The 27207-nt window shown below is 42.0% G+C and overlaps 1 protein-coding gene across 2 annotated transcripts in view; it reads right to left on the reverse strand.

Moving 5' to 3' along the window:
* The window catches only part of GRM8 (glutamate metabotropic receptor 8), a 1729433-nt gene that overhangs the window by 360691 nt on the left and 1341535 nt on the right, over positions 1-27207 (reverse strand). For both annotated transcript variants that reach the window (XM_073573421.1, XM_073573422.1), the window contains exon 8: positions 14435-14571. In XM_073573421.1, coding sequence (XP_073429522.1) covers positions 14435-14571 — 137 coding nt within the window. The remainder of the gene's footprint in view (positions 1-14434; positions 14572-27207) is intronic.

Raw genomic sequence — 27207 nt, forward strand, 5'->3', positions numbered from 1 at the left:
ACTAGGCCTTGGAATGACTATACTAGGCCGTGGTATTTCAAATATGAGTATATTAGGCCTTGTGCCTACTAGTATATTCATATGTGAAATACCACGGCCTAGTATAGTCATAACAAGGCCACAAGGCCTACTCGATTTTGGCAAACTAGTATCTTGTTTCACAAAACTTGACAAGTTTCAACAGTTTGAAAATAGATTCTAGTTGGTAAAACTAGAGTTATTACACTAGGCCTTGTAATGACTATACTAGGCCGTGGTATTTCAAATATGAGTATAGTAGGCCTTGGGGCTAGTAGTATAGTAATATGTGAAATACCACGGCCTAGTATAGTCATACCAAGGCCTTCTGTAATAACTCGATTTTTAACAACTAGCATCTTGTTTCACAAAAAACAAACTGGTGAAACTAGAAAGAAACTTATTTTTTAGACAAGTTTCAACAGTTTGTTTTTCATGAAACCAGATTCTATTTGGTAAAAATAGAGTTATTACACTAGGCCTTGGAATGACTATACTAGGCCGTGGTATTTCAAATATGAGTATAGTAGGCCTTGGTGCTAGTAGTATAGTAATATGTGAAATACCACGGCCTAGTATAGTCATACCAAGGCCTACTGTAATAACTCGATTTTAAACAACTAGCATCTTGTTTCACAAAAAACAAACTGGTGAAACTAGAAAGAAACTTATTTTTTAGACAAGTTTCAACAGTTTGTTTTTCATGAAACCAGATTATATTTGGTAAAACTAGAGTTATTACACTAGGCCTTGTAATGACTATACTAGGCCGTGGTATTTCAAATATGAGTATAGTAGGCCTTGGGGCTAGTAGTATAGTAATATGTGAAATACCATGGCCTAATATAGTCATACTAAGGCCTACTGTAATAACTCGATTTTTAACAACTAGCATCTTGTTTCACAAAAAACAAACTGGTGAAACTAGAAAGAAACTTATTTTTTAGACAAGTTTCCACAGTTTGTTTTTCATGAAACCAGATTCTATTTGGTAAAAATAGAGTTATTACACTAGGCCTTGGAATGACTATACTAGTCCATGTTATTTCACATATGACTATACTAGCCCTTGGGTTTGTTTTTAACATGTATTTACCCATCAGTGTGTGTGAGCGGCGCAAACAACATTAATGAAACTTATTAATGGTGAACCACAAATGTAAATTTATTTTTTATCACAAAAATAAAACTAAAAATTATTTTTTACGGCGTTTGGGGGCAGATGGTTTCAATTTGGGGGTGTGCAGGGAATATGCAACACTTGCAGTTGAAGACGGTGTTTGAGGGGAAGGGGCAACAAAACTTGTGGGGGAAGGTAGTCCAGTTAAGGGAATTAAAGTAGGAACACTTGTAGGAGAGGAAATCTGTTCAGGTACATTAGTTGTAATGGCATGTCGCCGTAGGCTTGTGTGCCTGGACCGACTTTGGCCCAATGCCCGCCTTGATTGATTTCGCCTTGAACTAGGGGCAAATATGGAATGCAGGTCCCCCGTCTGCTGGTATGGCTGCTGCTGCTGAGGTGGCGGCTGCTGCTGAGGTGGCGGCTGCTGCTGAGGTGGCTGCTGCTGCTGAGGTGGCGGCTGCTGCTGAGGTGGCTGCTGCTGCTGAGGTGGCGGCTGCTGCTGAGGTGGCTGCTGCTGCTGAGGTGGTTGCTGCTGCTGCTGAGGTGGCGGCTGCTGCTGAGGTGGCGGCTGCTGCTGAGGTGGCTGCTGCTGCTCTTCGTTGTCAGTGCTCGTCCTTGCAGGAGGACTGGTGGCGGCAGTGATGGTCCAGGTTTGCAGAGTGGTGGTGGCAGGGCTACTACATGTTGTTGTAGCGGCAGGGCTGTTCCATGTTTGCCTAGTGGTGGCTGAGCTCCACGCATGCATGGGATTGGCGGTGGTGCTCCAGACAGGAGCAGCGCTTGCCATGGTGGTGTCGGTGAAGTGACCAGCTGCACTCAGACTTGTGGTGGTGTAACGGTGGGTGTCCTGGCTTTGAAGAGAGGTGTCCGTGCAGTGGTATGCAGCACAAGTCGGTAGTGAGGTGAAGCGAGTCAATGGTGGCACAGGTGGAAAGGACACCACTGACTGCTGACCGTACCGATTATGCTGCATAGCCTGCAAGAAAGCATTGTTGCAGGCCTGCAGCACATTCAGCTGTTGATCAGGACTAAGGTGTTCCGCCATGCCCTTTTCAATCTTACTAAAAAAATGGTGTGCTGGTCTGTTGAGGTCGGCCTCCAGACGGTCAAGGCGCTGTTCTACAGAATTGAAGCGGTGTTCAAAGTGGTTAAAACCACGTTCCATCAGTGCAAAACCGCTTTCAACTCTGTCGGACAGTGACTTGAGGCTGGAATTAAATGTCTCGCTCAAATGCATAAACTCGGGCAAGACATTCCTGTCCAAGGCCCTCTGCCGCTGGCGGGTAGTGCCCGCATAACCAGTGGCAGAGACCTGGGACAGGGGAACACCTGATGGCCCAGCTTCCTGGTCACCAGCTGTGTGTGTGTGGGACCTGCAAGGTGCTTCCTGGCTGTCGGATGGCTGGGACGGGTCAGAGGACGTCCGAGGAAGGACCGCTCCAGGGCCAGGTTGCAGGGTGCTGCTCCAGGTGCTGTGGAAGAAAGGAAAATCATTACTACCATGCCTTTACAAGAAGCATCAGCTGTGGATTAGAAAAACACAGATTAATAAAAATAAAAACCCAAAATGTATAATACTTACGATCTTGTGGCAAGGACCGGTCTTAGGAACTGCAACGCGTGATAGTGACGGTATCTAGTTCTGGTCCTTGACGCAGATCCACTGCGAACCTGGCCCTCAGCACGAACATCACTGTTGAAGCGGTCCTTGATCGAACGCCAACGTGTTCGGACTTTGTCCACTGTTGATAAAAAAAAACAGTGCCGTCAAGGACAACAGTCACTGCGTCACAATGTAGCAATACAATACTCAAAGCAGTCACTGTAGACCCCGATGACACTGTTGGGTTTCCTGCTAGAATACACCTAGCACGAAACCCAACAGTGCCGTCAAGGACAACAGTCACTGCGGCACAATGTAGCAATACAATACTCAAAGCAGTCACTGTAGACCACGATGACACTGTTGGGTTTCCTGCTAGAATACGCCTAGCACGAAACCCAACAGTGCCGTCAAGGACAACAGTCACTGCGGCACAATGTAGCAATACAATACTCAAAGCAGTCACTGTAGACCCCGATGACACTGTTGGGTTTCCTGCTAGAATACACCTAGCACGAAACCCAACAGTGCCGTCAAGGACAACAGTCACTGCGTCACAATGTAGCAATACAATACTCAAAGCAGTCACTGTAGACCACGATGACACTGTTGGGTTTCCTGCTAGAATACGCCTAGCACGAAACCCAACAGTGCCGTCAAGGACAACAGTCACTGCGGCACAATGTAGCAATACAATACTCAAAGCAGTCACTGTAGACCCCGATGACACTGTTGGGTTTCCTGCTAGAATACGCCTAGCACGAAACCCAACAGTGCCGTCAAGGACAACAGTCACTGCGGCACAATGTAGCAATACAATACTCAAAGCAGTCACTGTAGACCCCGATGACACTGTTGGGTTTCCTGCTAGAATACACCTAGCACGAAACCCAACAGTGCCGTCAAGGACAACAGTCACTGCGTCACAATGTAGCAATACAATACTCAAAGCAGTCACTGTAGACCACGATGACACTGTTGGGTTTCCTGCTAGAATACACCTAGCACGAAACCCAACAGTGCCGTCAAGGACAACAGTCACTGCGTCACAATGTAGCAATACAATACTCAAAGCAGTCACTGTAGACCACGATGACACTGTTGGGTTTCCTGCTAGAATACGCCTATCACGAAACCCAACAGTGCCGTCAAGGACAACAGTCACTGCGGCACAATGTAGCAATACAATACTCAAAGCAGTCACTGTAGACCCCGATGACACTGTTGGGTTTCCTGCTAGAATACGCCTAGCACGAAACCCAACAGTGCCGTCAAGGACAACAGTCACTGCGGCACAATGTAGCAATACAATACTCAAAGCAGTCACTGTAGACCCCGATGACACTGTTGGGTTTCCTGCTAGAATACACCTAGCACGAAACCCAACAGTGCCGTCAAGGACAACAGTCACTGCGTCACAATGTAGCAATACAATACTCAAAGCAGTCACTGTAGACCACGATGACACTGTTGGGTTTCCTGCTAGAATACGCCTAGCACGAAACCCAACAGTGCCGTCAAGGACAACAGTCACTGCGGCACAATGTAGCAATACAATACTCAAAGCAGTCACTGTAGACCCCGATGACACTGTTGGGTTTCCTGCTAGAATACGCCTATCACGAAACCCAACAGTGCCGTCAAGGACAACAGTCACTGCGGCACAATACAGAGCAGGGAAATACTCACTAAACGCCTTTTTGGCGGATGCTGTGGCGCTGTCCCAGCCATCCATCAACGCTGCGGCCACCTCATTCCATAGCCGCCGGGTCACCACATTGTCCTTGTACAGCCGGTCACGGCTGTCCCACAACGGCGAACGCTCCTGGACCAGGCTGATGAGCTGCTCATTATCCAGGTACACGTCTTCATCTCGTTGTGGAACCTAGACAAAACACATTCATTAGAATAATCCAATTTAAATTGAATAAAAAGTTACAAAAAAAGAAACATAAAAAAGAGTAAAAATAGAAGATAAAAAATAAAGAACATTACAAATCATTTGATACTTACATTCCGTATCACCACCGGGACTTGGCTTCGCTGCTCCTGCTCTTCGCCCTCACTAGTCCCGTCCACAGAAGAGGATGATGACGATGTCTTAAAAAAGTTGAAAAAAACGTAAGAGATTTGGAGAAGCAGCAGATATACTTACCAGATGCACAAAAATAATCACCTCACGGTCTGCTTGCGCCAATTCCTGCCGCGATGGGGAATACTCAGATTCTGAAGACATACTGCATGTAAAAATAATAAAAATCATTAGTACATACATAATTTAAAAGGATAGGCATATAATGTAATATACTCACATTCTTCGCTGATATAATGGGTTCTTGGTTGAATGTCTGCTCTTCAATCTGTCTAGTGTAGTATTGGCAGAGTTTTGGCAGGCACCTCCTTTATATAGACTTTTTTTTTTTGACTTTAGAAGATTCTAACTAGGATAAAAAGTGGACACCACCCAAAAAACGCAGCGCTAAAAAATCGCATACCTGCGCATGCCAGTGCGCACGTATGCGCATCCATAGGCTATAATGGCCATTTTTAGCGCAAAACGTGCGCATACGTGCGCATGCGATTTTTTCAAGGACCAAAAAATGCAACATGCAGCGTCTGGAAAATACCAACGCACACCCCAAAAAAACGCAGCGCATGAAAATCGCATACATGCGCTTACAAGCGCGCAGGTATGCGCACCCATGTTAAATATAGGGGAAAAATCGCATGCGCACGTATGCGTTTTTTTCCAGCGCTAAAAAACGCAAATGTGAAACCAGCCTTACTTAGTTTTTGTGTTCAGCCAGCCCTGGCTGGGACTGGGCTGAATCCCCATTTTGTCTCTGATCAGTTGATCTCTTTTGCTCTGTCTTCAGAATATACCTGAGTGCTGATATAGGGAATTGAAGTCTAGCGACTTCAGTGCCTTTTTCTATCAGATGTGTTGGACATTTTTTGGCAGGGTTTTCTGCGTGATTGCGGACCGCAGCTTTTCTTTCCTGTACTTTCTAGTTAATGAGGGCCCCATCGCTTGCTCAGCCTATCTTTCTATCTGTGTTTGTGTTTTCATCTTGTTTCACCGACAATACATGTTGGGGGCTGTCTATTGCTTTGGGGTCTGCTCTGGGGCAGTATAGATTTTCCCTTTCTTTCTTTAGGCTTATTTAGTTCTCCGGCCGTGACGAGGCATCTAGGACCACCGTAGGCACGCTCCACGGCTACTGCTAGTTGTGTGGATAGGATCAGGGGTCTGCAATCCGCTAGTTACCAACCTCTCCGGTTTTCTGGGCTTAGCTTGCTTTTGTTTTTTCCTCCTCGGAGACTCATTCATAACAGTTCCTCTCCGCTTGTGTGAAGGTCTTAGAAAAGAAGAAACATGGGTGTTTCCGACCCTGAGCATCCTTCTGATATAGGACTGTTCCTGCACCAACGGAAGAGGCATACACCTCCAGAATGAAGGGCTTATCCACATCGGGCCAATGTAGCACAGAGGCCCTAGTGAAATATGGCTTTACTGAAGCAAAAGCCTTGGAGACCTCCTCTGACCATTGTTTGGGATTAGCTTCCTTTTTGGTGAGGGCTACCAACGGAGCTACCAGGGTAGAGAAGTGAGGGATGAACTGGTGATAGTAGTTAATAAATCCCATAAAGCGCTGCACTGCTTTAAGGGAATGCGACTCTTGCCAGTTCATCACAGACTCCAGTTTGGCAGGATCGATAGCAAGCCCTTTGGCTGAGATAATATACCCAAGGAAAGGCAAAGATTCCTGCTCAAACGCACCTTTCTCTACCTTAGCGTAAAGGGAATTAGCGCGTAATAACTCAAAGACTTTACAGACATCTCTTCGGTGAGTGTCAATATCTGGAGAACAAATAAGTATATTATCGAGATATACTACTACCGAGTAGGATAATAACTCCTGAAAGATGTCATTAGCAAAGTCGTAGTAGACGGTGGGAGCGTTACAGAGACTGAAGGGCATTACCAGATACTCATAATGACCGTCCAATGTGTTAAATGTGGTCTTCCATTCATCCCCTTCAAGAATACTAATCAAATTAAAAGCACCACGAAGATCTAACTTGGAAAATACCCTTGCCTCCCGCAGTCTGTCAAAGAGCGCCGAGATGAGCGGCAAAGGGTATTTATTCTTGATGGTGATAGCACTTAACCCCCTATAATCAATATACGGATGAAGTTCCCCGTTCTTCTTCTGAACAAAGTAGAACCCAGCCCCAGCAGGAGACACAGACTTCCTAATGAAACCTTTATCCAAATTCTCCTTGATATTTTGAGACATAGCCTCTGTCTCTGGGAGAGACAAAGGGTAGACATGCCTACGAGGTGACTCTGAGCCCAGGATGAGGTCATAGGGTTGGTGAGGAGGGAGAGTTTTCTTAGGCTTTTTTAGAAAAGATGTCGGCTTATTGCCAATATTGTTTAGGAAGGGGGTTAGATCGGTGGTGACTTCAGAGGCTCTGACCTGAACTTGGGCCTTCAAACACCATCCCTCACATGACCTACTCCAACCCAGTATGCTCTCAGTTGCCCAGTCAAGGTATACCTAACAGTATCTTGTCTATACCCTCAGGAATGACCAGCAAAGAAATTAACTGGGAGAAATTTCAAGAAAGAGGGGAATGACTTATGGGATTTAGCCTCCGCCCGATGACCCACCAGAGGTTTCCCTTGTGTGTTAGTCTGAGTATGAGACCCCAAAGGATTGATAAAATTTGGTGTCAACCGAATCCTTTGCCTACACTGGGCTCATTCCAACCTTCGCTTGGCATAACGAAGGTCGATTCGAGTGGATATGGATGTTAAATCCTCCAGTGTAGTGGGAATCTCCCTCGTGCCTAAAGCATCCTTAATGTGGTCTGTAAGGCCCCTCCAAAACACCGGGACCAAGACCTTTTCTGGCCACTCCAGGTCAGAAGCTAACTTCCAAAACTGAATAGCAAACTGGCTCATCAGAAAAGTGCCCTGCGTCAGGGCCCGGAGTTGGAGAGCAGCGTCATGGGTAATCTGGGGTCCTAGTAACACCTATTTCAGGGCGCTCGAAAAACAAGAGGCGCTCTGGACCACCAGGTCCTTACATTCCCATAATGGCATAGCCCACTCCACCGCCCTGTCCGTCAAAAGGGAACCACAAATCTCACTTTGGCCCATTCAGATGAGAAATGTGAACTCAGTAGCTCCAGCTGGATAGAGCACTGGTTCGCAAATCCCCTGCAAGCCTTCCTATCCCCAGAAAACTTAATGGGAAGAGAGAAGTGTGGAAAAAAGGAACAGGAGTCCCAGCTGAAACCCTAGTAGCATCTTCACTGGCTGCCCGCACTGCTACTGTGGATCGATCAACAGCTGAGGTTGCTCACTCTAACGTGAACAATCTTCTCTCCAGCTGCTGGAAATTCCATGGAAGCTGCTGCTTGTGTGCCATTGCTAGCCAGACGGTGGTGCTAAGATACTGTTAGGGTTTGCGGATCGCATTGAATATAAATGATGGTAAAGTGCAATCACAACCCGAGGTCCACCATGTGGTGATGGAAAACCGCAGCTATAGAACAATGGTGGAGCGAAGCTGCGAGCAAGAACCGTAAACACACCAAGTGAAAGGTCATTCAGTATGAACAGAGTGCAAAGTACCTGACTCTGTTACTCCACAGAGCGATACTACTACAGAGAGCACTCAAGACTATACCCTGTTAAACATCACAGGAGCATAGTGGTAATGATGCTAGCTGCGTTCCTTATAGCTGCTCCCTAGGGAAGACTAGGCTGGTGGTTGTGCTCGCTCTGACACCCGGCTGTGCTAACTGCACACTTGACTTAGGACGCCCGGAGTCAGATGCTGAGCCAAGCGTGAGTTCCCACCCAACACTGTCTGACTAGGCACACAATCGCCATGCAAGAAGCAGCACACATGCACACAGTGTGGTAGCTTATCCACCAACACACCAAACACATATGATCTTAGCACGCCAACGCACACTCCAGGGAACTTTTTATACATTCCTGTTCAAGGCAGTCAGACAGGACCTTGCTCATGGACCAATCCTGGACTGCCTCGTCACCCAAGTATCATGATCCAGGCCGGGATTTGGTTCTTGTTTTTCTCTCCCTGGTCTGGTCGTGCAGGAGTTAACCTTCTCTGCCTCATTTTGGGTTCTGTGGGGTTATTTCAGTCTGCTGTGGCCTGCAGGCCAATGTCAATGGTAGTTCATGTTTCCAGGCTAGAGCAGCTGACCTCTTGATACCATGTTTTGTTCTCTACTCGTGTACTCTGATCCTGTGACTTCCTTTCTCTGCAACCCCGCTTGCCTTAGTATTCGCTCCCTGTGCTTGGACCTCTTGGTATGTGACCCGGCTTGTCTTCTGACCTGTTTGACTGTCTCGCATGTCTGTTATCTCTGCTCCCATCTGGTTCTGACTGCTGGCTTGTATTTGACTATGTGTATTGCTGTGACCTCTGCTACTTTGTTCCCTCTCAGTTTCTGACTCTGCTCATCTGACCTCTCTTTCACCAACAGGCAGCGCCTGTGCTTCTGCTCAGTGGTGCTGCGCTGTGTGAGCAAACTCTCATCCCTCACCAGCACCCTCTGGTGGATGATGCACTGTACTGCACTGCAGCATCATTACACCGAGCAGACAGAAAGGCCCACAAACAAACAGCAACTGAATACCACCGCAGTGAAGGCCTGGCAGAGCATCAAAAAGGAGGAAACACAGTGTCTGGTGATGTCCATGAGTTCAAGACTTCAGGCAGTCATTGCCAAGAAAGGGTTTTCAACCAAGTACTAGAAATGAACATTTTATTTACAATTATTTAATCTGTCCAATTACTTTTGGTCCCTTTGAAAACAGGGTGGCACATGTTAAGGAACTGAAACTCCTAAACCCATCATCCAATTTTAATGTGGATACCCTCAAATGAAAGCTGAAAGTCTGAACTTCAACTGCATCTGAATTGTTTTGTTTAAAATTCATTGTGGTAATGTCTACAACCAAAATTAGAAAAATGTTGTCTCTGTCCAAATATATATGGACCTACCTCTATATCTATCTATTCTATGTGTATATATCTATTCTATTCAGCTGAATTGCCGGCTTTTCATCTCTATCTCTCTATCTATTCCATCAATTTCAGCTTTTTTTTCATGCCCCAGACCTGTTTGTTGGGTCCAGCAGAAAAATATTCGACTTTCCCATTGACTTGCACTGAGTCAGTTGTTTATTACGAATGTGCCAATTTTCCCGAATCCGAATGTTTCACTATTCGCTCATCACGGGTTACTATCAGGCAACTATTTATTTCTATTATGAGGTCATTTTGACATTACTAAAGCTGTGTTTATTTTCGAAAGCTTGAAGGGATAGTATACAGTCATCGAGTCCTCAGAGTTTTACCCACATCTTTTCATGGCAATTGTAGACTTTGCAGTTTTGTGTTTTGATACTGAAAATCCAATTGCCAAAGACTTTATCATCTTTATTTTATGATAATATTTGATGCATGACTCACTGTTTTATATTAGCCTATATGCATTTTTATGGGGAAAGGGATCTAAATATAGATCTCAGGGTACCATTGAACCACAATTTATGTTTTGTTACATTCAAATGTTAAATGTAAAAATGTCAAAGTTATCACAGTTCTTAATTTTCCCCATGCTATTTCTAAGACAAAATCAGCACAACAAGCACCAGCAAACTCATATTCTGAACCAGTGTTCCCTTTCCCTCTATTTTTTGCTCCCAAAAACAATTAGTTTTGGTAATTTTTAGCCTAAAAAACAAACAAAATAAAATAACCTTTCTAATGAATATTTGTACAAGCAGCATCAGTAATTATATATTGCTAGATAAATTTAAGAAGCACATTTGTAGAATAAATTGGATGATGTGTGATTGAAGCAGCGGTTATAATAAAATATTACTGACTTCAGAAATGTATAAAATAATATTAGTCAAATTCAATATAAAACTTTAATGGTACATGCTCAGTGACTCCTTCAGCCATAAAAGTGCATTTATGATTCCTTTCAGGCTTTATCTTTCAGGTATGACAGCAAACCTTAGATGTTACGTCTCCAACAGTGTAAAATACTGAATTAATAATGTTTAATTATGTTACCATTGTAATAAGTGCTCCAAACTACTATGCAGACCAAAAGAGCCAGAGAGCATTCTGACAACTCAGGAGATTTATACTACAATCTGAGAAATGCTTTAGGAAGGAGGATTTGCTTTATGAGATCTCTCTTGTCTCATTTTTTGCCTTAAAGATAAAGCAATGGCTTTTGGTGTCATTTAAAAGGATTGTCCACTACTCAAACAACCCTTTCTTAATCTGAATGTTTGCCCCTGTTAAAATGAGAACATTTATACTCCTCTGGTGCTGGCGCCAATCTAGTGGTGTCAGCACTTGCATTACTAGTGCTCACGTCACATTTTTATGTCATGTGCGCTCTAGGCCAAATTAGCATCGATTTCACTGTCCCTGCCTTCAGACAAATAAAACATAAAGAGGAAGTCAGAGAGTAGGACCAGTGAAGCTGGTGCAGATTGGGCTTATGGCTCGCGTAAACCACATTTCAACCCAGGAAACGTTAATACCGATACCACTAAAACTGTGCTGGCACAAGAGGTCAGTGTAACTATTTGTTTTTTTAATGGAGACAAACATTCAGATTGGGAAGGGGTTGTCCAAATAGTTTAATGTTATAAATGTTATTCCAATTAAAAAGTATTTTTTTCTTTTTGTTGCTTGATATTAACCCTTTCCTTATTATTTGAGATTTTTTTCTCGCCTTTTTCTTAGAGCCACCATTTTTTTTTTATTGAAAAAGTGGTATCCTGGTTTTTTTCTGCAGCAAAACTTTTAATTTTGAATTATACCACTCATTATACTGTATAATGGACCAAAACCTAAAAATAAGTATATAAAAATTAGGATAAAAAAGTGGTAAAAATTTGTGCGAAAAACACATATTTGGCTAGGCCACTCCAGGACCTTGAAATGATTCTTACAGAGCCACTTCTTAGTTGCATTGACTGTTTTTTGGGTCATTGTCATGCTGGAAGAGTCAGCCATGACTCATCTTCAATGCTCTTACTGAGGAAAGGAGGTTGTTGGCCAAAATCTTGTGATACATGACCCATCCATCCTCCCTTCAATATGTTGCAGTCATCCTGTCCCCTTTGCAGAAAAGTACCCCCAAATTATGTTTCCTCCACCAATCTTCGCGGTTGGGATGGTGTTATGAACAGGTCACCGAGGAGGATGGCAGGAATAGGCTAGGCCACCAGGAAACCAGAAAGGTTGGTAACTTAGCGAATTGCAGATCCTTAATCCTAGCAACACAACTAACAGTAGACGTGGAGCGTACCTACGATGCACTAGATGCACAGCCAGAGAACTAACTAGGCCTAAAGCAAGAAAGGTGAAATCTAAACTGCCCTGGAGTAGAACCCCAAAGAAATATATAGCCCCCAAAACATATATTTTCGGTGAGACAAGATGAAACACAAATGCAGGCAGAAAATAGACTGAGCAAATGATTGGGCCCAAACTGACTAGATAGGATAGGAAAGGAAAAGCACTGTCTGCAATCACGCAAAAACCTTAAAAAATCCAAAACAACTGATGTACCAAAAAACACTGAGGTTTCACGACCTCGCCCCCACTATATCAGCATTCTGGTATGAACTGGTAGCAAAGCAAAAGAGACTAATATAACAGGGGACTGAACAAACTGACACAAGCTGTAACATATGGAGTGGGGTCCAGCACAGCCCCCAGCAGGGAGCACTGTTATGAATGAGTCACCGGAGGAGGAGAAAACAAAAATACAAGCTAAGTCCAGAAAACCAGAGAGGTTGGTAGCTATCAGATTGCAGACCCCTGATCCTATACACCACAACTAACAATAGCCGTGGGGGGTTCCTATGGTGCCCTAGACCCCTCGTCACAGCCGGAGAACTACATAAGCCTAAAGAAGGAAAGGGGAAATCTAAACTGCCCCAGAGCAGACCCCAAAGCAATAGACAGCCCCCAACATGTATTGTCGGTGAAAAACAGATGAAAACACAAACAAAGACAGAAATACAGGCTGAGCAAACGATGGGGCCCAACTAACTAGATATGACAGGACAGAAAAGATGCTGGTTGCAATCCGCAAAAAACCCCTACCAAAAATGTCCCAACCGTCTGATAGGGAAAAAGGCCCTGAAGCCGATAGACTTCAAAATCACTATATCAGCACTCAGGCATATTCTGAAAACAGAGCAAAGAGATCAACTGATCAGAGACAAAAATGGAATTCAGCCAGTCCCAACCAGGACTGGCTGAACACAAACACTAAGCAAAACAGACAAAATCTCATGGAACAACAACGCAAAAACTTAGCTTTTAGTAGACAGGAACCAAGCCGGATGCAAGAGCTCAGAGCAGAAAAGATCACCAGCAGCCCTGCAGGGCGTCCAAATGAAGAACTTAACTGAAAAATGCAGGATCACGGCAGGAGACATCAGACCTCAGAATGCAAAGGAAAACTTATCACCAGCAGGGATTGAAGGAAGCCTGCTGACTTAAATAATCCAATCAGTTAGCCCAGATCTCCAATCATTATCATCAGGTGGCAGACCTCTGTAAATCCGGCCAGCTCCACTACCCACAGTAACCACAAGAGGGAGCCCTGACCCAGAAGTAAGATAATTCACAACAGGTTGGTGTTTTTCGGGTTATAGTATTCCTTCTTCTTCCTCCAAGCATGGTAAGTGGAGTTGATACCAAAAAGTTCTATTTTGGACTCATCTAACCTCATGACCTTCTCCCACTCCTCCTCTGGATTATCCAAATAGTCATTAGTGAACTTTAAATGGGCCTGGATATGTGCTAGTGGGAGTAGGGGGACCTTGCATGTCCAGCAGGATATTAATTCATGATGGCATAGTGTGTTCCTAATGGTAATGTTTGAGGCTGTGGTCCCAGCTCTCTTCAGGTCAATGACCAATTCCTCCCATACAGTACTGGGTTGATTCCTGACCTTTATCAGAATCATCCTTACTCGATGAGGCAAGATATTGCATGAGGTAAGATGTTGCATTAAACACCAGAACAAGGAAGATTGACAGTCTCCTTGTGTTTCTTACATTTTCTAATAATTGTGTCAATAGTTGTTGCCTTCTCACCCAGCTGCTTGCCTATTGTCCTGTAGCCCATCGCTGCCTGGGCTGGTCTACAATTTTGCATCTGGTGTCCTTAGACAGCTCTTTGGTCTTGGCTATGGTGGAGAGGTTGGAGTGTGTTCGAGTGTGTGGACTGCTGTCTTTTTTACAGGTAACAAGTTCAAACAGGAGCAATTAATACAGGTAATGAGTATAGAGTAGGAGGGCTTATTAATGAAAAACTAAAAGGTCTGTGAGAGCCAGAATTTTTGCTGGTTGATAGATGATGAAGTACTTATTTCATGCAATAAAATGTAATATAATTATTTAAAAAATCATACAATGTGATTTTCTGTTTTTTTTTTATTTTTAGATTCTGTCTCTCACAGTTGAAGTGTTCCTACGACAAAAATTATTGACCTCTCCATTCTTTGTCAAAATTGTCAGTGCATCAAATACCTTTTTCCCCCACTGAATGAACTGCCTGATAAAAGGACTTATATCCAAATGTATGACTTACATTGAGATGTAACTGGTTTGTCCAGTGTCCTATGACTTTGTATTCTGCTGTTTTATTTATTATTTGATACTGATAAATATCGTAACGTCCAGGAGCATCTCCGTTTTCATTATAAGTTACTGGTGTACCAGCACTGCCTAAAAATTAAAAAAATAAATTATGATAATTATGAAGGAAAGCAGCCAACAAATCAAAGTCAAGTTTGTACTCTGATCAAAGTAGTTATTATGCATTGCTTATTTAGCTGTATCATATTCTACAGTGCTCCTACATACATTATCATGGCTGTCCCCGATGGGGCTCACAATCTAAATTCCCAATCAGTATGTCTTTGGAATGTGGGAGGAAACCAGAGAACACAGATGAAACCCATGCAAGCACGAAGAAAACTTACAAACTCCTTACATATGTTGTCCTTGGTAGGATTTAACCCCAGGACCCCTGTAGTTAAAATCCTTTATAGATTATAAAATGCTACTTACTGGATGGTTTACCATTTTTATTGAATAAAACATATTTTTTCCAAATAGTTTTTGTTTCTATATTGTAAATATGGGCAGGAAACAATGATCAAGAGTTGAGAAGAACATATTGATTTGATTTTTATAGAAAGAGTTAAAATGTTTTCAGTAATAAAAAACAAGAAGAAGCTAAACCCCTTTGATTTCATATGGTGTTTTATGTAGTATTGCATTAAAGTTGTTGTAAATTCTTCAGTTTGTATTTAAAACCTGATATAGTTTCACATCTAGTGATGAGCGAGTACACTCGTTACTCGAGATTTCCCGAGCACGCTCGGGTGATATCAGAAAATTTGGATGTGCTCGGAGATTTAGTTTCTGTCGCTGTAGCTGCATAATTTGTGGCTGCTAGAAAGCCTGCATATATGTGGGGATTGCCTGTTTGTTAGGAAATACCCACATGTATTCAAGCTGTCTAGCAGCTGCAAATCATGCAGCTGTGGCGACAGAAACTAAATCTCCGAGCACATCCAAATACTCGGAGATCACCCGAGCATGCTCGGAAAATCTGAGTAACAAGTATACTCGCTCATCACTATTCATATCTTATTTTCAATTACAGGTAAACAGTGGGAGTGATACAGTTTTTACTAAAGAGGAAACATTGCAAAGACAGGTAGACCTTACTTCATAGAAGCTAAAAAATAACCTTAGGAAAATAGATGAAAGGGATAATGACTTTATTATGTGGAATGGCAAGACCTAAAAGAAGTGTAGACATGTTTTTATTTTGTCTTTGCCCTTACATTTAGATTTTATGACTTTTACATGGAATTTTACAAATCAGTAGAAGATAATGCTACAAGACAATATAAAAGAACAGTAAAGTTAGTATGCTGCTGATGTTTGTCATTTGTCTTCCAGCTCTTACAAATACTGTTCTGACAGCAATATGTTCACTGCTTGCCTAAGATGCTTTCTCTGGTATGACTGAGGTTGGTGAAATCCCAAACTTTCAAGACCCAAAGGTCAAATACAAGGGATGTTATATATATAAATAGCCTGTGTGGCAACATAAAATGTATAAAAACCAAGCCAGAATCAAGTCAGTAATCCACAATTCTACTATATCTATTTAAACATTACATACATTATTTTTCCCCAGGCAAAATGACAATTGTGACTTCACAATTAACTGTTATCTAAAATGAAAATTCACATTATTGATATTCAATGAATTACCATTATAATTCTGTCACTGTAAAAAGAACATTTTTCAATTTGCATTATTCCAGTCAATTGTGTACACTAAGAATAGCACAAAAAGTAAACAAATTAGTCAATTAATAAAGTAAAAGCAACTTGAGAAATAATAAAAGCTGAACTTAATTAATGCCATCAGCCTTTCCTAAACTCCTGTTTTGTATTATACTGCTAAAGCTTAGAAATATGTTTTATTACTTTCTATGCATTTAAGTATTTCATAAAAATGAAACAGGATTCAGATAAGGAAAAATATTCTGTATACTTGTGTATGCTTATGAGAAAAGGGAAGGAAACAGAATTGTAGTCCGAATTTCAATTATTTATTTCCTCCTATTTGAGGGATTTATGGCTCTGTAAAATTAGCAAGATGACGACAATTAACAGTTTGATCCTGTAATGTTAAAAAGTAAGAAAAAGTAGTAATATAAAAATATTTAAATTTCCATATTTAATCTTCATTAAATCTACACTCTTTAAAATTGAAATAACAGCTCTAAGAAGGAAAATTGGTGAAATTATGGAAATGATAAAAAAGGAAACAAAACAGTATATTCAATATTAAGCATAAGAGCCATACACAGAGTTATATGCACTTACAGAGCTCAGGATACTGTCAATGAGGTTGTTAATATCGGAACATTTACAAAGCATCAATAGTAAAAATAAAACATATTTGGGTGACACAATGCACATTTTGGAAATGCTCATTTTGAATACTAACAGTCCATTTTTTTGGAACTAGGGAGGAGGGGATTGGCAAAAATAAGCTTCTGTTAAGAGAGATGTTGTGTATATTTTAGTTGGATATAAAGGAACCACAGGGGTTGAATGTCAGAAATGATACTATGCTTATTTATTATTTGTCATCTGTAATTTTTTGCTTTGTATGATTTTTGTTTGGTATATTTTCGGTGTATGTCATGTTTGTTGATTATTCTACATTTGTGTAAAATACCATGCTTTCTCAGATTGGTGACTTTTTTTATTAAATAGGATATCACACGATTTTTTTGTTTTCCTCTATGACTAAGGGCGATAACACCAGAAATGCATCAGAGTAATCTCATTTTTCACCATCATGGATGCTTTTAATAATTGTATTTGCATCCATTGCAATCCAAATTTCTTCATATCACTTTTGATACCGATGGTCAGCAGTTTTTCACAACTTGATGGATGTTTGGATAAGAGTGGTTTCTCCATTTGCAACACGGTGAGGCTGTTCTATTTGTTTCATATTTTTCTCAATTTTATTAATGGTTGCATGTGGAAAGTGTTACCATGCTGAATATACTTGTGAATGCAAATCATCAAGATCCACCTGCTGCTGGTAGTTGACCAATAGCTTACCAGATCTGATTGATGAGAGATATTTCTGTTAAGGCCATGCAGGCTGTTGACAGTAGCACCAGCACTATACAACCTGGTGTTGTGTTGAAAAACTGCTTCTTGAACACTTTGGAAAATTGGCCTTTTATGGTGGATGCAATCATGAACAATATGAAAAATGGAAGTGGGCATTTTTTGCATTTAAAGCTGATCCAATTGCAATCTGTCCTAATTCGCTAGGTTCTCTAAATTTCAAAATATTTGATGTAAGTTAGATTTTTCATCAAAAAAGATTAGCTTATCTCTACATGTCCTTCATGCAATTTTCTATTATAAAATGTATTTCTGTCTATCTGTTTATGGTACGCTATGAGGCCTGTGAGTCGGCGAAGCCCAGCGCTAGCACCGCCCCCCCCTCAAATAATATAATAATAATAATAATTTTTATTTATATAGCGCCAACATATTCCGCAGCACTTTACAATTAAGCGGGGACATGTACAGACAATAAATTCAATACAAGTTAAGACAATTCAAACAATGACATTAGGAGTGAGGTCCCTGCTCGCAAGCTTACAATCTACAAGGAAATGGGGGGACACAGTAGGTGAGAAATGATTGTTAATTCAGGTCTGGCAATTATAATAGGGATTTTCATATAAAGCTGCATGATCCGGTCATCAGCCCGTGTGTTTAAGTGCAATAGACAAGTATCAAGTGCAGTTATCATGTGCATGAAGGGTGTGGAGACAGATGAATAGTAGGGTGCAGATTCAGAATAATATTTGGAAGGAGGGAACAGGGCAAAGTTAGCTTGCTGAGTAGTTGATGTGATAGGCTTCTTTGAAGAGATGGGTTTTCAAAGCGCGCTTGAATAGGTCAGGGCTAGGTATCAGTCTGATCGTCTGGGGAAGTGCATTCCAGAGAGCTGGAGCAGCACGAGAGAAGTCTTGGAGACGGAGGTGCGAGGTTCGGATTACGGGGGATGTTAGTCTTAGGTCATTTGTAGAACGGAGGGCACGTGTAGGGCGATAGACAGAGATGAGAGAGGAGATATAAGGTGGTGCAGAACAGTGGAGAGCTTTGTGGGTGAGAGAGATGAGTTTATACTGGACCCTGTAGCGAATAGGTAGCCAGTGTAATGACTGGCACAAGATGGAGGCATCGGTGAAGCGGCTGGACAGAAATATGACCCTGGCTGCCGCATTCAAGATGGATTGGAGAGGAGAAAGTTTGGTAAGAGGGAGACCGATCAGAAGAGAGTTGCAGTAGTCCAGACGAGAATGAATAAGAGCGACAGTAAGAGTCTTAGCAGTTTCAAAGGTGAGAAAAGGTCGGATTCTGGAGATGTTTTTAAGATGCAGGTGACAAGAGCGACTGAGTGATCGGATGTACGGAGTAAAGGAAAGTTCAGTGTCGAATATGACCCCAAGACAGCGGGCATGCTGCTTGGGAGTTATGGTTGAACCCTCCAGGGTTATTTCGATGTTAGGTAGAGTGAGGTTAGTAGAGGGGAGAAACACAAGAAGTTCAGTTTTAGAGAGATTTAGTTTCAGATAGAGGGAGGACATGATGCTAGAGACAGCAGACAGACAATCCTTGGTATTTTGAATTAGGGTAGGGGTGATGTCAGGGGAAGAAGTGTATAATTGGGTGTCATCAGCATAGAGATGATACTGGAACCCAAATCTGCTGATTGTTTGTCCAATAGGGGCAGTGTATAAAGAGAAGAGGAGGGGGCCTAGGACTGAGCCCTGCGGGACCCCGATAGTAAGGGGACGAGAAGAGGAAGAGGAGCCGGAAAAAGATACAGTGAAGGAGCGGTCAGAGAGGTAGGAGGAGAACCAGGAGAGGGCTGTGTCCTTGAGGCCTATAGAGCGGAGCATAGTGAGGAGGAGCTGGTGATCCACAGTGTCAAATGCGGCAGAGAGATCCAGGAGAATCAGCAGGGAGCAATGACCTTTCGATTTAGCTGTTATTAAATCATTAGAGACTTTAGTGAGGGCAGTTTCAGTAGAGTGTAAAGAGCGGAAACCAGATTGTAAGGGGTCGAGAAGAGAGTTATCCGAGAGATAGCGGATTAGACGGGAGTGGACCAGGCGTTCCAGGAGTTTAGAGATGAAGGGAAGGTTAGAGACAGGTCTGTAGTTAGCAGTGCAGTTCTGGTCCAGGGATGGCTTTTTAAGTAAAGGGGTTATGATGGCATGTTTAAATGAGGAGGGAAATATACCTGAAGAAAGAGAGAGGTTAAATATTTTAGTCAGGTGAGTGGTGACCACTGGTGAGAGAGACTGCAGGAGCTGTGAAGGAATAGGGTCACTGTTGCAGGTTGTAGGCCGAGCAGAAGCGAGGAGCTTGGAAACTTCTTCTTCTGAAACAGGCTCAAAGATGTCTAGTGAGCTTGAGGTGCGGCAGGGAAGGGGATCCAGGCACTGAGGAGATAGGGCTGAGATATCCTGATGGATGTGGTTGATTTTTTCTAGGAAATAAGTGGCCAGATCCTCACCGCTGAGGTTGGTGATGGGGGCCTGTACTTTAGGTTTCAGGAGGGAGTTTAAGGTTTCAAAAAGTCGTCTTGGGTTGTTGGATAGTGAGGTGATGAGGGTGGTGAAGTAGGATTGTTTGGCCAGATGAAGGGCAGAGTTATAGGTTTTGAGCATGAACTTATAGTGGATGAAGTCTTCTGCTAAGAGAGATTTTCTCCACTGCCGCTCTGCACACCTCGAGCAGCGCTGAAGAGAGCGTGTTTGCGTTGTGTGCCAGGGCTGCTTTTGTCTGTGTCGGGTCTTTCTGCGTATAGAAGGTGCTGCTTCATCTAGGGCATTCTTCAGTGTATTATTGAAGTGTGACAATGCTATGTCTGGACAGGAGAGGGTGGAGATGGGGGCTAAAGATGTGTGGAGATTGTCCCTAAGCTGTTGGGTATTAATGGTACGTGTATTCCGATAAGTGTGGTAAGTGGGGGTGTCCCGGGTGAGGAGACAATTCTTGACAGAGAAGGAAAGAAGGTTGTGGTCCGAGAGCGGGAGAGGTGAATTAGTAAAGTTGTGCAGCGAGCCGGGACGGGAGAAAACCAGGTCCAGAGTATTCCCGTCCTCATGTGTAGGAGAATTAGTAAACTGTGAGAGGCCGAATGAAGAAGTTAGAGAAAGAAGATGAGAGGCAGACTGGGAGAGCGGATCATTGATGGGGATGTTAAAGTCTCCCATGATGAGGGTGGGGATGTCACAGGACAGAAAGTGAGTAAGCCAGGTGGTGAAGTGGTCTAGAAACTGGCGGGAGGAGCCTGGAGGGCGATAAACGACCGCCACTCGTAAGGAGAAGGGCTTAAAGAGTCTGACGGCGTGGACTTCAAAGGAAGGAAATGTAAGTGATGGAACCGGGGGGATGACCTGGAAAGCACATTGTGATGAAAGGAGCAAACCAACACCTCCACCCTGTCTGTTCTCAGGTCTGGGGGTATGTGAAAATTTCAGCCCACCAAACGAGAGAGCGGCAGCAGCGGTGGTGTCTGAATGCTGGATCCAGGTTTCTGTAATAGCCAGAAGGTTAAGGGAATTAGAGAGAAAAAGATCGTGAATGTAAGTCAGTTTGTTACACACAGACCGTGCATTCCAGAGAGCACATTGGAAAGTGAGAGGAGAAGGCATGCACTGAATGTTAATAAGATTAGCAGGGTTTCTATATGCAGCTGGAGAAGAGTAATGTATGCTGGTGGAGGGAGGCCCAGGGTTGGGGGAGATGTCACCTGCAACTATTAAAAGGAGAAAAAACAGAAAAAGCAGGTGGTAGGATGATTTGTATGAACGTTTTGAGTGCTGCATGGAGGTTTTGGATGGTTTGGTGTGGGTAAGAAATGTCAATAGAGCCTCAGAGTTAAACATGGGAGAGGGGAAAAGGGAGGGGTGGATATGCAGAGAGTGCACAGAATGTGTAAAAGGGCAGGCGAGTTGTTAGAAAGCAGAGGTGAAGACAAAAAAGCAGCAGGTTGATATGATCAATGCATATTTAGTACAACTGACCAAGAAGCAAGCGTGCATGAAAAACTTATGCACCTTACCTGTCTCCTGCCCTGTCCAACTGCATTGTCTAACTGCAAAACACTTTATCCTGTTGCACTTAATCTGTTGCACGCGTAAGCCCGCACGCGTGCTATCCCAGCCAGAGCTAAATATATATGAAATGAAATGTCTGCTAGCTTCAGCCACCAAAAGGCCACAATCAGTAATTAACCAATTAGCACAAGGCCAGAGCAGGCATTACTATGCAGGGTAAATAACTAACGCTGGACAAGGCCATCAAACTGAGAAAGGGAAAAGAAAAAAAAAAAAAAAAAAACACCTTTCTACACTTCAAAGCAGAAACCAAATAGAAAAAAAAAAAAAAAAAAACAACACAGGAGTGATGGAATGAAATACCATAAAAATATCTGGCACTATATGATGCAGTTCACACTTGTCAGACAGCACACATGGATGATGGAATGAAATACCATAAAAATATCTGGCACTATATGATGCAGTTCACACTTGTCAGACAGCACACATGGATGATGGAATGAAATACCATAAAAATATCTGGCACTATATGATGCAGTTCACACTTGTCAGACAGCACACATGGATGATGGAATGAAATACCATAAAAATATCTGGCACTATATGATGCAGTTCACACTTGTCAGACAGCACACATGGATGATGGAATGAAATACCATAAAAATATCTGGCACTATATGATGCAGTTCACACTTGTCAGACAGCACACATGGATGATGGAATGAAATACCATAAAAATATCTGGCACTATATGATGCAGTTCACACTTGTCAGACAGCACACATGGATGATGGAATGAAATACCTGTGTGAAGAAGAGAAGAGAGGAACATCAGCTTCAATGCATTGTCTAACTGCAAAACACTTTATCCTGTTGCACTTAATCTGTTGCACGCGTAAGCCCGCACGCGTGCTATCCCAGCCAGAGCTAAATATATATCAAATATGACAAATAGTCATATCTCCCCATTCCCTGGCCTTCTGACTCTCTGTGATGTCTCAGGGCAGAGGGTGCGATGACATCACAATAGCGCACCCTGTTTGCTTGCTAGGACTAAGAACTACTCTTCGAAATTCATCTGCCCACGCTACTATTCCCACATGGGGTTGTAATTTTTTTATGCTATGTGATATTTTTTATGGAAAAAACTTTTCTTCAATAAAGATTTAATATTTTTTAATGGACCTGTCTGAGCTGGATTACACATTGGATATTTTACTTCTCCTGCCGCACTGCAGCTTCCGTGCTCAGAGTTCAGGACCATCTGATGGGTGAGCTGAATTTTTGGTCTTCTATTTCTTTCATCATTAAGTTGCAACAAAATAAAAGAATCAGTTTGAGCAATTTGTATTTTTTTTCTATAACCTAAAGTATAAAATACTACATTTCTAGCTCAATGACAATATTTCCTTTAATAAGGAACCAAATGCCTGTTATTAATGTTGGGCAGTGATGAAAAGAAATAATTCTGCCAGGAGACAGATAACCATATAAAATATACTAAAATTCATAGTCCGCTTGGTAAACTTAATCATTCCTAGATTATGGATAGCATCAAATAGAGCAAGTGACATTTTATACCATGTAACTGATTAGGTACTGTATTTATGTACTGTCACTTCAGCATAATGTAGCATCAGTCCAGAGGTACAGTAAAAGTCATCTTTTTGGTGTGACAGAGGGGAACAAACCACCAAAACATGTAACCCTTTAAGACATTGGAGGAATAAAATAGCATAATTTAATGTACTGGAGCAAGTAGTGGAGTGACAGAGCTAATTTGTCATCTTTATTCTACTATACACCTACCTACACTTGTTTATTGAAAGATCTGATACCTTTGAAGAAAGAAAGACACAACAAGAGACACCAGACATTAACAGTTGCCACTGTTCCTTATACCCAGGGACATGCATAGAAATGCTGTGGCCTCATCTCAATCCTAATGGGTCACCTCTAGAGTTGAGTGACTTTGGTTGGATCGGGTTTCATGAATCAAAATTTGTTCAGATGAAACTGGTCCGACTAGGGCAAAAAAAGTCGGAGTTACGTCCGAAACCCGACCCCAATGCAAGTCAATGGGAAATAAAAGTCGGCATTGAGCGGATGACATTCATCCACTCAATGCCGACTTTTATTCCCCATTGACTTGCTTTGGGGTCTGGTTTCGGACGAAAATCCGACTTTTTTTGCCCTAGTCGGACCAGTTTCATCTGAAACAAATTTTGTTTCATGAAACCCGATCCAACCAAAGTCGCTCAACTCTAGTCACCTTCATGCAAACAAATATATTTGTGGATTAGGTTTGGTCATAGCCCAAAGGCACAGACACCAACCTCACATACATTGTGGCACCTACAAAGTTATTTTGCCCCTTTTAAAGTCCATTAGTATCATGGGCTCTACTCATGGGGACCATAGTGGCCACTATTAGTGGTAAACTAGTATGTCATAGAATGATTTTTGCTGGCTCAGATTTGCTCTTATTCATGTTGCTGTTACCTAGAAGTTAAAGGGAACCTATCAAGCTATTCATGCTATCCGAACCATCGGCAGCATGAAGCAAAGCCAGGCAGCACAATTGCAGCTATGTATATCTTTCTAATCTATGAAACTATAGTTGGTGCATCCAGCTCTGGCTTTAGCAGATGATTGAAATGACTCTTGAGGAGTAGATCTTTAAGGCATATTTTTCTTTGAAATGCCACAATGTGCATAATATACATAGCTGCAATTGTGCAGTCAGAATGTGATTCATGCTGCCCATGGTTTGGGCAGCATGAATCACCTGACCGTTTCCCTTTGAAAGTCTCTCTCCCTAAGATCAAGCAAACATCTGAGGCGGGGTAGAAGTGATGAAAAGAGTCAAGAAGACTTTTTTTGTGAAAGATAAAACCCCATACACTTTAGATCTCTGAAGGCTAAATGATGGTCTGACAGAACATTCAGCTGACAGCTATCTCGACCATCTCTGTTCGCTATAAGAAAGAGTCACCACCAGACATCTCTGGTGGTGGCTTATCACTAAAGAACAAAAGGATTGGCAGTACGAAATGGACATGTCAGATGATTATCTCTTCAACATCATTTGTCGGGGGAGAGTTGGGAAGCCCCAATACACATTAGACTGTCACCTGAAACTGCTGTTATTGGCAAGTTCAGCTGATGTCAATCTAAAGTGTATGAGGGCTGCTACCATTTTACACCAAAAAATACCAACAGTGTCCCTATAGGTATATAGTTTTACTCTACTTTTATCCCATGACACAGCAAGTCTGGTTGCATATACTTCACAATTACACACATATAAATATCCACACACATGTAACTTCTCTGGGAAGTGAATATATACTGTACATTAGCTATAAAACCTGATAAGCTCCCCGACCTCTGTGACGGTGACTACTCCTCACTGATGTGTTCTGTCATGGGTCAGATAAGGATTCCTTCTCTGAAGGGGTGACAAAGAGGTAACAACTGTAAAGCATTGCTTATCAAGTTTTATAGCTAATATCTATAAAGAGGTTAGGACCTAGCACTGTCATCAGTGAGCCACTTGTTCTGCTCGCCAACAATATCACCCCCAACACTGCTACCTGGAGACCATACTGAGTCCTAGCATTCACCCTGGCTGCCTGTTATAATGAAGCTCTGCCTTCCTACTGTCTTTGAAGACAGGAAAGAACTTTATACAGAAAAATAAATCTTGGATGGTATGTTTTCCTGCTGGACGCCACAGCCAGCCAAAAAAATCAGGTTTTCACTGACTGTAAGTGCATTTACAGACTGTTGGCAATCATGGCATAGCTCCACCCCCCCAGCTCTCGGGCCTCATAGTAGCTGTGTGATAAAAGGTGAGCAATCCCTTGAACTAATTTATCGGACCATATTACATAAGGCACCATCCTCTTTCAGTTATTTTATCTTACATACAACTGATTAGATAAAGATGTATCTTCTAAATGTGAAAAGTTTATTGTTTTATTTTTTTGCTTGTTATAATAATAAACACTTGTTATTAGGTCAATCTTTGCATTTTCATTAATTTGCAAACATGTAAGTATAATTATTATACATATAGCAAAAATGTATCTAAGGTAATGAAACACTATCAGATTTTATTTATGTGCTATTCTTATAGGTAAAGTATAGGTATATAATCTCAAATACAAGTCTGCACTGAAACATCTTAGAAACCATAATCATTAGATACAGCTGACTATGAACATGATTGTAAAACCAATCAACAATGGAGACCAAAATGTTCAATATAGATCACATGTTGCTTTTATCAGTTAATGCATGGAAATTATGCCTTTCCGATGATTAGTGTGTTATAAAAAGAGAGGTTCAAGCATAGCAAAATTTGGAACTAAATCTCAGGTTGAAGTCAAAGTACTATACTTTGCTAGACATTCATACCTTTACTTTACAATGAAAAAATATTATCAGGGCCAACCACTAGTAAATATAATCAGGGCCAAATACTAATAAAGAATGAATATCCACTTTTATACTGGTTGTAAACTGTGCTGGTATCCTTGTGAACCTCTGTCACATCTTTAATACATTTTACAAAAGTAATCTAAAATGTCCATGAATATTTGAAACAACTGTCCCTATTAAAACCAGTAGCCATTGGAATATTCACCGTTTCTCTCATGGTCCAGACTGACTCATGATCTATAAAATTACCTATTAAACATAAATAAATGGAAAAAATTGCAGCTAAGTAATCTATATAAACAAACCGATTCTTAAAGCTCTTAACAAGATGCACACTGGTCAGTGAAAGGCAACTTAAAAGTGCAGAAAGGTATTAGAAACTAAGGGTTACATCTGCAGCTTGCAATGTATTTTTGTACAAGGACACCTTTATGCTCCCTTCACATGTCCGTTTTTTCTGTCCATATGCGGTCTGTTTTCTAAAGACCGCAAAATGGACACACGCACACCCATTGTATTCAATGGTGGTGCACGAATGTCAGATTTTTCACATGGCCCATTTGTCTGTGAGAAAAACCCGCAGACATGTCCTTTTTTAGCAACACAAGCAAAATGCAAGCGCACACGGATGACATGTACCAGCGCCTAGGAAAAAGCGGTACATTTCGTGCTGATCCCAGGCCACAAGTGCTCTCATCATTGTCTTTTGGTCTCCATGAGATTAGCTCAACCAGGCAACAATGATGGGTGTTGTATTCAGCACCCGCTGTATACATTATGTGTAAAATTAAGAATTAAATTTAAAAAGTAGGGTAAGCACCCACATAATTTTCAAAATGAGCAGATGGAAAACCCATGACTAGGGGCAGATGTTAATTTGAGAAAGGGGACAATATCCCCAAAAGTTCTTAAGCTATTAATAACATTTCACAGATGTTTGCTTAGCCTTTACTGGTAAGCTTATGAAGGACCTCAGAAGAAAAATTACATAGAGTCCTTCTATAAATTCAGACCAGCAAAGGCTAAGCAGACAGCTGTGGGTTGATATTAATAGCCTGGGAAGTGGCTATAGACATTGCCCCTCCACTAGGCTACAAACATTAGCCCTCACACATGGACACAAGGACAGCAAACGGATACACAGATGTCACACAGATGTCACATATGTACAAACGGATGGCACATGGGCATAGACCACGAATCTCACCAGCAC

This window comes from Dendrobates tinctorius, unplaced genomic scaffold (assembly GCF_039654945.1).
Source record: "Dendrobates tinctorius isolate UK_male_01 unplaced genomic scaffold, ASM3965494v1 ptg000035l, whole genome shotgun sequence".
Classification (NCBI taxonomy): domain Eukaryota; kingdom Metazoa; phylum Chordata; class Amphibia; order Anura; family Dendrobatidae; genus Dendrobates; species Dendrobates tinctorius.